General features: G+C 38.0%; 1 protein-coding gene across 1 annotated transcript in view; it reads right to left on the reverse strand.

The window, feature by feature from the left end:
* TYR (tyrosinase) overlaps nucleotides 1-13,154 on the reverse strand; it is a 70,297-nt gene that overhangs the window by 51,837 nt on the left and 5,306 nt on the right. Inside the window, exon 2 of the mRNA XM_059708189.1 lies at nucleotides 10,021-10,237. Within this exon, the coding sequence (XP_059564172.1) occupies nucleotides 10,021-10,237 (217 nt within the window). The remainder of the gene's footprint in view (nucleotides 1-10,020; nucleotides 10,238-13,154) is intronic.

The following is a 13,154-nucleotide window of genomic DNA, read 5'->3' on the forward strand; positions in this document are numbered from 1 at the left end:
TTTTTTTTTTACTTCAAAATAAGATATGTGCAGTGTGCATAGGAATTTGTTCATAATTTTTTTTTTAAACTATAGTCCGGCCCTCCAACGGTCTGAAGGACAGTGAACTGGCCCGCTGTTTAAAAAGTTTGAGGACCCCTGATCTATTATTTCCAAAATACCTTAGCCTACTGATCAACTTTTCTGAATCAATAAATGCCAATGCATAAAAGTATTGCCAATTGCTTGACCAAAGGAAGTTTCTTAGTATGGTGGCCTCTTATTTCACCCATTTAAAAGTAAATTTCAAATATTCACCTAAAAAGTTTTGTCTGTATTCTTGTTGAGTAATTTTTTAATTAAGCTTTTAATTTTGAGATAACTCTAGATTCACAGGCAAATATAAGAAATAATAGAGATCTCATTGCCCTTTATTTAATTCCCCCAATAGTAGTAACACATTGAAAAACTATAATACAGTATGACAGCCAGGATTGAAAAAGTCAAGATGTAAAATACTTGGTACCAAGCTAGCCTTGCAGTTTTTGAATATGCCCCCACTTCAATCATGATGAAGAATTCTTTCTATATCTGTTAATAAATTCTATTTGTTAATATTTTGTTAAGGATTTTTACATCTACTTACATGAGGGTAGTTAGTGTGTGGTTTTCTTTCTTTTCTAGTTTTTGAATGATATTTTTTGTTATCTTTAAATTATTTATTTCTAGTTTGATACTATTATGGTAGGAAAACACAAGCTATGGTTTCAATTATTTTATTTTGTTGAGGTTTGTTTTATCGTATAGAATATGATTTACCCTAATATGTGGGGTTTTGTTTGTTTGCTTGTTGTTTTTTAGGATGCTCAAAAAAGTTTATTCTTTTGTTGTTGTGTAAAATCCTATCTAATAAAAGACAAAAAGGGTAATTAACCGTACCTCTACTACTCTTCCCATTGGCTAATCAGGGCGATATGCAAATTAACTGCCAACAAAGATGGCGGCCGGCAGCCAGACAGCTGAAGCAAGCAGGAGGCTTGCTTGCTCCAGTGATGGAGGAAGCCAAGGTTTCTGGCCTGCTGCGGCCCGGCTCTGAGCCCAAAAGCAACAGTGTTTCAATTATAGAAGCTAAACAAACCCCAGACACTTGCTTTCAGCCTGTGAGGCCTCAGAGCTGGGAGTGCCAGTGACAGCAACAATGTTTCAATTATAGAAGGTAAATAAATCCCAAAATAAAAAAAAAGAAAAGAAAAAAAAGGAGAGGCTGGGAGCTTCAGTCGCCCGCCAGCCTGAAAACGGCCCTCAGCCCCTCACCCAGACTGGCCAGGCACCCCAGTGGGGACCCCCACCCTAGAGGGGGTATGGCCAGCCTGAAAACAGCCATCAGCCCCTCATCCAGGCTGGCCAGGCACCCCAGTGGGGACCCCCACCCTGAAGGGGGTGTGACCAGCTGCAAACAGCTATCAGCCCCTCACCCAGGCTGGCCAGGCACCGAAGCGGGACCCCCACCCTGATCCGGGACACCCTTCAGGGTAAACCAGCCGGCCCCCACCCATGCACCAGGCCTCTATCCTATATAGTAAAAGGGTAATATGCAAACTGACCCTAACAGCAGAACGACTGGGAATGACTGGTCACTATGACACACACTGACCACCAAGGGGCAGACGCTCAATGCAGGAGCTGCCCTCTGGTGGTCAGTGTGCTCTCACAGGGGGAGCTCTGCTCAGCCACAAGCCAGGCTGATGGTTGCCAGTACAGCGGTGGTGGTGGGAGCCTCTCCTGCCTCCTCAGCAGTGCTAAGGATGTCCGACTGCAGCTTAGGTCTGCTCTCCGCTGGCAAGTGGACATCTTCCAAGGGCTGCCGGGCTGCCAGAGGGATGTCTGATTGGGATCTTAGGCCCAATCCCCCAGGGAGCAGGCCTAAGCCAGCAGGTGGTCATCCCCCAAGGGGTCCCAGACTGCTAGAGGGCACAGGCCGGGCTGAGGCACCCCCACCCCGAGTGCACAAATTTTTGTGCACCGAGCCGCTAGTATTCTATAAATATCAATTAATTACTTTTGGTATATGGTGTTGTTGAGTTCTTCAATATACTTGTAGATTATCTATCAAGTCCTATTAATTATTGAGATAGGGGTATTAAAGTCTCCAAGTATAATTGTGGATTTTTCTATTTTTTCTTTCAGTTCCATTAGCTTTTGCTTCATATATGTGGAGCTCCAAAATAATATGTACATACATATTTAGGATTGCAGTGTCTTCTTAGTGGAATGCTTCATTTATCATTATGTAATGTCCTGCCCTGTCATCTCAGTAATATCATCTGTTGATTGTCTTTTTTCACTGAAGTATGAGATTTTATTGCTCCTTATTCCAATTTTATATCTGTGTGAGGCTGGATTTTCATCAAGTTCTTGAACCAAATACCATATTATAAAATATTGAGTATAGAAGCATTGAAAGAATCCAGATGTCTTCTTTTTTCAAAAATATAAGGCAGTGCCATATCAATTACTATTTTTTGAAATATATTCTATGTTACTTTTACTAGCATGTAATGATTAATTTTTGTCATTTTAATAAATCAATTAATAGTATTTTCAAATTTTCTCAATTTACGTCTTTAAAAATGATGAGTAGCTGTAAGTATAGCCCACATAAGCAAAACTTTGTTTGAGTTATCCACATATTATAAGAGTTCTAAATAGATATTGAAACCAAAATATTTTAGAAAATATTTTAGATTATTCACTGTAGAATATTACAAAGCAGTTCTATAAATACACGGGATATAGTTAATTTATTTTTGGTATCCTGAATCTCTTATATGTGCTAAATGAATAAATCCATAAAAATAGAATTTTGGTTTTTCTCTTAGTGTTTACTGCTAATGAGTGGTTACATCTTTTTCCAAGATTTGTCCCAAAGAAGTAAGATCTCTATATGTACAGTGCCAAATTCTATACTTAAAAGAGGTGCATTATTATTTTGCTCCTTAAAAATGTTCTAAGGTTATAAGTCGAATGACTGCTTTAACAAACAGTCATTTCCACAACAGTGAATTCAAATGATGAAAAAGTAAATGAAAGCTATCTATTATGAATAAATACATGCTAAATTATAAGAAAGTTGAGAAGACAATTGTAGATTACAGAAAAGATAGGAGTAGGGAAAAGGGAGAGATTTCTTGTGTAGATAGTAGGAGCTAGGAATGTATACATCTTCACAATAGCCTCAACATGTAATTTTTAAATACATTTTTAAAATGAGGGAGGAAAAAAATAATAAATAAAAATAAATAAAATGAGGGAGGAGGTGCTCATCATGTTAGAATTGAGACTTAAATATAATACTTTATGCTTTCAAAATCAGTCTTTCAATGCACTTTATTTTTTTAAAATATATATCTTTATTGATTTCAGAGAGGAAAGGATAGGGGGAGAGAGAAACATCTATATATATAAAAGGTAAGCGACCAAACGACTGATCAACCAAATGGTCAACCACTTGCTATGATGCGCACTGACCACCAGGGGGCAGATGCTCAACACAGGAGCTGCTCCCTGGTGATCAGTGCACTCCCACAGCCAACCTCCTGTGGCTGGCCAACCTCCCACAATCCCTCCCCCAGACCTGCCAACCTCCCACAGCCCCGATCACCTGGATTGCTGGCCAGGCCAAGGGACCCCACCTGTGCATGATTTTGTGCACTGGGCCTCTAGTCAATGATAAGAAAGAATCATTGATTGGCTGCCTCCTGCATGCTCCCTACTTGGTGTTGAGCCTACAAACCAGGGATGTGCCCTGACCAGGAATCGAACCATGACCTCTTGGTTCATGGGTTGATGCTCAACCACTGACCCAAGCTGGCCAGGCTTTTCAATGCACTTTAAAGGGCCCTTTTCCAGTGTGAGAATGCTCTGTGTTTCTCTCTCCCATGTAGCTTCCTGAAACAGAGTTTGCCAGTAGCTAATACCAACACCTTTTTATCCATTTTACCTTTTTGAATTTTTATTCAAATACTACATGTCCATTATAAAGTTGTATGGTTCTAATGAAAACTGTGGTTTTCTGATGCAGTTTTTAGTTCTCCAAAGTTCTAGATGACTTTCTTTTCTAAAATTAATTTATTGGGATAACATTAGTTAATAAAATAATATAGGTATCAAGTGTGTAATTCTGTGATACAACACCTGTATATTGCATTGTATTCTAACAGCTAGCACCTTTTAATTCATAGCAAAAGTGACACATACCTTAAATAAATTACTTTACTTTCTTTCTCAATATTCACATTGGTAAGAACAATTTGCATGCCCATACTACTAGTAGAATATGGAAGAAATATATGAAAATTGAAACTTTAATTTTTTTTTACAGAGATTGCTCAGGTTATGTCATTATCATACTTGCTGCTAAAAGTTTACTGAGTATCAAGCAATAATATCCCTGAACTTCAAATTATCCTGTTTTAGAGTTGTTGTTTCTCTTTCTGAAAAAAAAATAAATAAATAAAACTGAGTTTCTACCACCTAGATATAAAAACAGTGTCTTTGAGTCTAAAAAACCTGTCTTCACAAAAATTAAAATGCCCCTTAATGTTCACACAGTCACAATTTCTAGCAGGCTATCACTGCATGCTGACTAGAGTTTCTAACAACCAGATAAAATAAATATAGTCTGGTCTTGCCACCCTTCTGCTTTGGGAAACAAGGTATTGATTGAAATTTTAACAGGCATTTGTGTCTATAGAAATTATTATTCACTTTTTGTGAATCTAGTACACAAGTATTAACTCTTTCCTGAGAGTAACTTCTGCCCTCGATATATCAAGCCCTTCATTCACATCAAAAAAATTTTCTCCATCATGTAGCAGCCCCTATTTTATGTGAGACTTTAAAAAAAGTTAATGTAATCTCCTGATTAAGGAATCATATTCAAAGTAAACCCACTTGGAAAGTGAAAAACAGGACACTTGCTTGAATTTCCTAAATATTATAGGTCAGGTCCTATTTGCCTTAAGTAGTAAAGAGAATAAAGAGAAAAGAGATGATCCTTTGAGTCAAATAAATTAAGTCATCTCATTCAAGGGTAAAGAGACAGATTGTCACTAAATTCATTGGAATAACTACTTCACTGAAGATGGTGTTTTAGTTTAATCAGTGAATATTAAACTGTGATACTGTTGTAAGGATTAAATAATATAATGTGAGAAATTAGAATGTATAGTACATAAAGGCTATTATTGTAGTTAATATGATCAGAATTACTGTCTGATTAGAATACCAACAAGATTGGCAAGGTGGTAATTCTGGGGAGTTAAGTAATCCAGGCTTGGAAAGGTTTTTCTGGTCCAGATGAATTATCTGTCAACCCCCCAAACACCCCCCCCCAACCTCTCTTCTGAGTCAGTGTACACCAATCTATACCAAGCTACTCAGCTTTTTCATTCCCCCTGAATAGAATAGGTACAGATATGTAGGAAAGGACTTGAGTATTCCCATCACTAGAATGTCACACTCTACTTAAATAATCTTCTTGGCATTCTGGTTTACATAATCAGTTTCAACTGAATTAATTTTTGAGTCATTGTGATCGCTTCTGGATGTCCAAAGAAAGTCCATCTCTCAGGCAGGGAGTCTGAAAAATAGGCCATCCTTTGAGACTTATTGTGACTTGCCACTAGTATATCTTCAGATATACACACTGTTACCTTAAAACGTCATTCAAAATTTCAAATCTATAATCTTTCATTAAAGTTGAGAGCTGATTTACCACTTTCTAGATGATTCCTCAAGAAATCCTAGCAAGTGAAGAGTTAAGATATTTCCAAGTGACATACTTAACAGCCACAATAAATTAGAAAAGGCTGCAGGAAAGAAAAGTTTCTATAAAATCATAATAGCAGGTGTTTAGAAGATATGAAGACAAACTCATTTTTGTTTTTTTAATGGGGTATGACTTAAGAGGAGAAAACAAGGACAAATTATTAGAAATCAATGGCAAACATTTCAGAATCATTCTTAATACATTTCTCACTTTTCTACCTCATAATCAGTCACCAAAAGCTTCTAGTATTCTAAACTATAGTGTACAAGAGTGTCTATATCCTAACCAACTCATCTTCATCCTTATCTTAAAATGAGCCCTCACCACCTATTGTCCCTGATTTCATCTTTCTTCATTCTGCTAAGGCCACTAGCTTCATATATTTCTGAAGTATAGGTAGAATCATATCAATGTACTGCTTAAAACCTCTCACGACTTCAATTGTCTGTAGCAATGTTTCACAAGACAAGGTATTTAGAGATATTCTTAAAGATATGAACCTTAGCCGAAACCAGTTTGGCTCAGTGGATAGAGCGTCAGCCTGCGTACTGAAAGGTCCCAGGTTCGATAACGGTCAAGGGCATGTACCTGGGTTGCGGGCACATCCCCAGTAGATGTGCAGGAGGCGGCTGATCAATGTTTCTCTCTCATCGATGTTTCTAATTCTCTATCTCTCTCCCTTCCTCTCTGTAAAAAATCAATAAAATATATTAAAAAAAGATATGAACCTTATATCATGACGTTTAAACATTGGATTTTTTAATATATCTCTTTACAGGGAAGATTTGAATGACATTTGCATAAAACAAACTTTAGATTCTTAATTCTGTAGGGATCTGTGAATGTATATTAAGGGGCCTAACTATATTTTTCCCCTCCAGCAATAAATCCAAGAGGATATATAAATAACTTCAGTAGACAAAAACACAACTGCCTCTCCATCCAGGGCTGACTGTGAGAATTTTTCTGTGGGACACACATATCATACTGCTCACAAGGCCCACAATAAAAAAGGGCAATAACTGTGAGGTTCAAGCAAAACCAATCATTCAATTCCACCTGCCTTTCTGGAGACAACTGAGTGCAATGGTTGCCTTTGCTCCTGCTTCTCCGGTCCTGCTCTCATCACAGCTACATCTCCTTGGGCTCTCCTTGTAGGCCAGGTCATCCCAACCCCCACCTTGTCTGGGTTTGAGATCTAATATGCCTCTCTGACAAGCAAAACTTACTTCCAGATCTTTCCCTCTAATATTCTTCCTTCCCCATTGAAAGGAACCAATGTTTCTTGGAGATGTGGCTGATTCCAGGCCTGGGGCAGCATGGTACAAGATGACTCTAAAACATTTTGTTATACTAGAGAGAAGGTGCTAAACATAATGATGGAGATATAAACCAGAGACATAAGAACCGTCTTGAAGGTGCACTCACAGGTGAAATCTGGGACCAGATGATCACCAATGTGAGATAGACGGTCAGCATGTGCCTTCCGATAGGACACCCTCTGAGAAAGACACAGATCAGCTGTGTAGAATTATGGCTAAGAATACATTACTTGGATCCAATCGTGAGGACATATCAGACAAACTCAAACTGAGGAAGATTCTATTTTGAAATGTGGGGAGGGACTGTACTCCCCAAAATGTCAATCTCATAGAAAACAAAAGGGTGTGGAAATAGTTCAGATTAAAGAATGCTAACGAGCATGACAGCTAAAGGCCGCTTAACCCGAGACAGGACCCTGTTACAAAGAAAGAAAACATGCTGTAAAGGCTAGTATTAGGTCCATTGAAGAAAACTGGAAAATAAATATCAGATGGGAGTAAAGCATTCTGTCAATATAGACTTTGCTCAAGTTGATAACTGTTCTGTGGTTATGTAAGGGAATATTCCTGTTCGAAGGAAAAACACACTGGAATGTCCAGGAGTAGAGGATTCTGCTCTGTGTAACTTACTTCCGATGGTTCAGATTTGGAGACAGGAGGAAAAGCAAACAGGATAAAACATGAACAGTCAGAAAGCTGGGTAGAGTATATGTGTGACGGTTTTGGTACTGTTTTTACTGTTGCAGTTTTTCTGTAAGTTTAACATTATTTCCGCATCAATGTTTAAAGAAAAGAGTAAAAAATGTTTCCCTGGTGAGGAAAAGCCCTTGTTAGATCAAATCAATGTTTTCTAATATTGTCCTACCAGTACATTGGTTTCATATAACAGATATAGTTAAGCTAAGCAGTAGGTGAGGTGCAATTTGAAGTACCTTAGATATTATGTATGTATTCAGTTATCAATATTTATTGAACATGTATCATGTGCCAGATAATGTGGTATAATATGCCTTTTCTCTCCTCAAGATAGCATACTTGATAGGTGTGAGTGAGAATAAATTATTGGAAAAGAAGAAAAGAATTCACAAACAGTTTATTAGTGACAGCAAATTATTTTCAATAAACTTCATGTTCTCTACTCATCTCTGTGCATTAGAAACTCATTTGAAAGCCGCTGGCTAAGTTGACACAGCTCAAGCCACTTTTCTTTTTTGATTTGAGGCCCAGAGAAGTGAGGCTCCCCTACTGTATTTTTGTGACCAGCCCATGTGCCTTAGGAACAAAGTTCATGCTTTCTCCAGTCTCTTTAAGTGTGGAGCCCCTCTTTGCAATGTCATTAAGTCAGCATTTGTGGTCCTGTTAAGCCCTGCACTGTCCACGGGGATACCCAGTCCTCCCAGATGGTGACTGTCAGTTTTTGTGTGTGCCTTTGTCTCAGCTTGTAGTGATGGAGACTTCTGGGCACCATGCGTTGCCTTCGCATATATTATCGAAGGGCCAACTTTATATTGTCCATCTTCAAGAAACTCGTGCACTCTGGGTCGTCAGAGTACAATGGATAGGACTCTTGGATTTTGGCACTTGACAAATCTAAGAACAGATTTAGCTCTGCCACCTAACACATGGGCGATAGTAGCCAAATTATTTAATATCTCTCTTAATTCCTTAAGCTGGAAATGATGACGCCATCCTCCTCAGAGGGTGATTGGAAGGGTTAAGTGAGATAGTGCTATGCAAATGTTTAGCACAGGGCCTTGTACATAGTGATTACTTGGAAAATGATAGTCATGCATATTACTTTAGGAAAATAATCGTACTTCTTATTTTAACAGCTGGCACCAGGATTTCTCTTTAGGGTGTCATTCTCCTTGTTGAAATTGCTTCTGGGGGAGCGTAAGGCCTGGAGTTATAGATTGGAAGGATCCAGGGAAATGAAAGAGACAGGGAACCTACACTACGTTGTTCAGCAACAGAAGTTAAAGGGTAACACAGGAACCAAAAGGACAAAAGCAAAACAAGACAAAAAGTTAAGGATAGCGAGGTAAGGAAAGAGAGCAAGGTTTGTCTACATGCCAGAGTTTTAGGAGGTGGACCATCTAGTGCAAATCCTGAGTTGTTTTTCTTGCCACACGTCAGTACCTGATGTCTTTCCAACCCTCCAGCTAAATCTGGGCCTTGAATGAATATTCTTGGGTTTTTGTTTGTTTGTTTTGTTTATAGGTTTGTTTCCATAATAAAAATTGAGGTGACTGGGCAGCCTTGAGCAGAGAAGAATGAACAGGTGCTGGAGGGAAGATGCAAGCAAGATGGAGACCTCTGCAGGAGAAGTAAGTAGGACCCAAAAGAGACCATGAAAAGGAATCTCTGATGAAGCAAATAATCTTAAGGGATAATGGGATAGGAACTTAGTCCCTGTGTGTGGGTTTTATCCTTATAATAGTTAAAGGAATGGACTTGCCTCAAAGATCCTAGTGTCCAAAATAATGTACACTAGGTAAAATACTTAAACTAAAAAAAAAGTATTATAGATCTACAGTCCTATATCTATAATCCCCAAAATACAAAAAGTTCTGTAAATGTATTATTTTGTTTGGCACCAGTACTCTTTTAGTGGAAAGACCTGACTTTCTTTGCTATCAGGCTGCCGTTTATTGTCATAGTGGGTATAGTCATACATATTGCTGAAGAGTTATTGATGCGTTGGGTTATGGTGTGCTGCTCAGACTCTGCTAGGGTTATTGGCCACTGACGTACATGTGCCACATGCCCTTACTCAACTCAGAAAATACTAAGTTCTCAAGCCCTTCTGCACTTAGGGTGTTGGATAAGATTGTAAAGATATATTCAGAAAAAAAGAAATTTTAGGTGAGTGAAAAAGAGGGCGGTTACCTTCCAGTGTATTTCTAAAGCTGAAGTTGGCAGTTTTATCCATGGGCCCTGATTCATACTGGCTCAAACTCAGGCAAAATTCCACATCAGCTGAGGAGGGGAGCCTCTGGGTCCTGCCTTTGTCATGGTTTCCAGGGTTGCGCAGTAAGGGTCCCTCCGCAGTCCCATTGCACAAGGCCTGGCGGCTGTCGTACTCCTCCAGCTGGCTACAGATGACCTGCACAAAACACCTGATGTTAAAGGAGTTGTAACCAGCTCTAAGTCAAAGGAGAAAGTAGGGACGTTGAAGTTCCTTGTCACCATATTTTGATTTCTAATCATCAGGAGATTAATAGTTTAAAGTAAATTGTTGAAGAAAGCAGCTTTCGGAGGGTTGCAGAGTAAACCATGAAAGTTAAAATCTAGAAAAGAACTGTAATCTTTTATCTACTTAAGAAAACATGTTAAATTCCCTCAAATGGGGATAATATTAACTATTTCATATAGTTGTTGTAAGATATTTATTTGATGAGAAAATTAACTTGAGGAATATTTGTTAATTAACTGTCATGTGACTTCACTGGTTTTATGCCACAAAATCTGGCCTGGCCCAGAGTTTAGAGGTGTACCCTCTTCTTTTTTCTCTTTCTGATCTTCTCTGGCTATCACAACCAGTTTCATGGCTTACATGCCCACTATGTATACTAATAAAAGGGTAATATGCTAATTAGACTGGACATCTTCAGGACAAAGCCATGGTGTCAGGGGCCAAGGCAGAGGCAGTTAGGGGCAATCAGGCTGGCAGTGGGGAGCAGTTAGGGGGCGATCAGGCCAGGAGGGGAGGGCAATTAGTGGGAGATCAGGCTGGCAGGGGGGAGCAGTTAGGGGCAATCAGGCCATCAAGCAGAGGTGGTTAGGGGTGATCAGGCAGGCAGGCAGGCAGGCGAGCGGTTAGGAGCCAGCAGTCCTGGATTGCGAGAGGGATGTTCCAGAAATAATTTGAAAACTTAACCCAAAATCATTGTTGTTATATTTGATACAGAGGGGAGGCAGGGGAGGAGAGTGTTAGCACTAATGTTAGGATCACATAGATCACAGTAAGAAAGACTTGGTTCCCAATATTGACTCTTTATTAGCTACATGACCTTGGGCAAAATACTTAAAGCTCTCTGCATATCAATATTTTTCATTTGTAAATGGGGATTGTAACAACTTTTTATGAAGGACCAACTAATCTAATATGTGTAAAGCACTTAGTATATAGTGCTAGGTATATAGTATTTAATAATAATAGCTCTTATAATTATTATTGAATATAAGATCATTCGGAAGGCCACCAAATTGTTTTTAACTCTGGCTCTATAATACTGGTTGAATATTCATTATTATAGTAAAATAATATTAATATTATTAATATTAATGTATTAATATTAATATATAAAGATAAAATTAATATATAAATATATATTGTAATAGTAATTTCTACACATGGAACTCAAAGAATATCTCATATACTAAACTAGTCATTTTGCACTAACAGATTTCATTAAATCTCATAATAATGCTTTATGTATATTATTTTAATTTTAAGGAAAAGGTCTCAGAATAAATAATTTCTCTGGGATCTTGTAATTAGGTAAGTTAAAATAGTCTACTGCCGTGGTCAGCAAACTGCGGCTCACGAGCCACATGCAGCTCTTTGGCCCCTTGAGTGTGGCTCTTCCTAAGCCTTAGGAGTACCCTGATTAAGTTAATAACAATGTACCTACCTATATAGTTTAAGTTTAAAAAATTTGGCTCTCAAAAGAAATTTCAGTCGTTGTACTGTTGATATTTGGCTCTGTTGACTAATGAGTTTGCCGACCACTGGTCTACTAAAACTCACTATCTTATTCTGTTTTCTATTGCTTTTAGTTTTTCCATTAACACAGAAAACAAGCGTATATGATAATTGTAACCTAGGTTTTTTTGGTTGTTAAAAAAAATCAAAGGTCAAAGATTCTAAATAAATTGTTTAATATCATCTGGTAATGGCAGCGAACTTCGGACAAAAAATGGTTCTTTTTCTATTTTTTAAAATATATTTTTATTGATTTCAGAGGAAAGGAGAGGGAGAGAAAGAGATAGAAATATCAGTGGTGAGAGAGAATCATTGACCACCTGCCTCCTGCACGCCCCCTATTGGGAACTAAGCCTGCAACCCAGGCATGTGTCCTTGCCAGGAATTGAACCCGGGACCCTTCAGTCCACAGGTCGACGCCCTCTCCACTGAGCAAAACCAGCCAGGGTTCTTTTTCTATTTTAACACAAGTGATTTATAAAATATGATGGGGAAAAATAAGTGTCTCAAGTCAAACAAAAAAGGGAAACAGAACAAACAGATGTATTAATGGAGAAGGTGAACGCAGGGATTTCTTAAATGTAAAGAAATAGCAATAAACTGTCATTTATTAAAAGTTTTCAGGAGCAAAGATTCTTCTTGTGGCATTAGAGGTTTTAACTGGAAAAAAACAGAAGACATATGACATTCCACAGAGTCTTTTTCATAAAGAAAAAAAGAGCTGTTATTTCATTGAGCTGTTGCCATGGTTACATAAAACCCATGACTGTCTGCTAAAATGCGACTTTTTTTTTTTCTTCCCTCTGTTTGCTTCCATGTGATGTGATGTGATGTACTTTTCACCTGATGAGTGAATTTCTTGGCCACATTTCACTCATGTCTGTCATTGAGGAAATGTTTTTTTTCTCTTTATTTTAATCAATCAAGACAGCTACCCCTGATGTACCTTTTCTTTTTATGGCTAGCTTTTCTGCTGCTTGCATAACACTGGGTCTAATCGTGTTGAGCATAGGTATTTGTACTTTAATACTATTAAGAACCCCTCCATCTCTGGAAATAATAGACTGTTTTAATTGATAACAAGCATGCTTTTACTTAAAAAGATTTGGGCACTAAACAAACAGACAAATGAACAAACATACAAAAAATATGTGCATTCTGAATAAAAGCTTTCTAAGGAAACTAACATTAAGTACCTGATTTTTAAAATATGATTTTATTTCATAGAAATACCTACCATTAAATATGATTAAGCACTTTAAATAACACTCAGATATGTTGTAACTCTCTTGGTCTTCTTTATTGTGTGATCTCT

Source organism: Myotis daubentonii, chromosome 9, assembly GCF_963259705.1.
Source record: "Myotis daubentonii chromosome 9, mMyoDau2.1, whole genome shotgun sequence".
NCBI lineage: Eukaryota > Metazoa > Chordata > Mammalia > Chiroptera > Vespertilionidae > Myotis > Myotis daubentonii.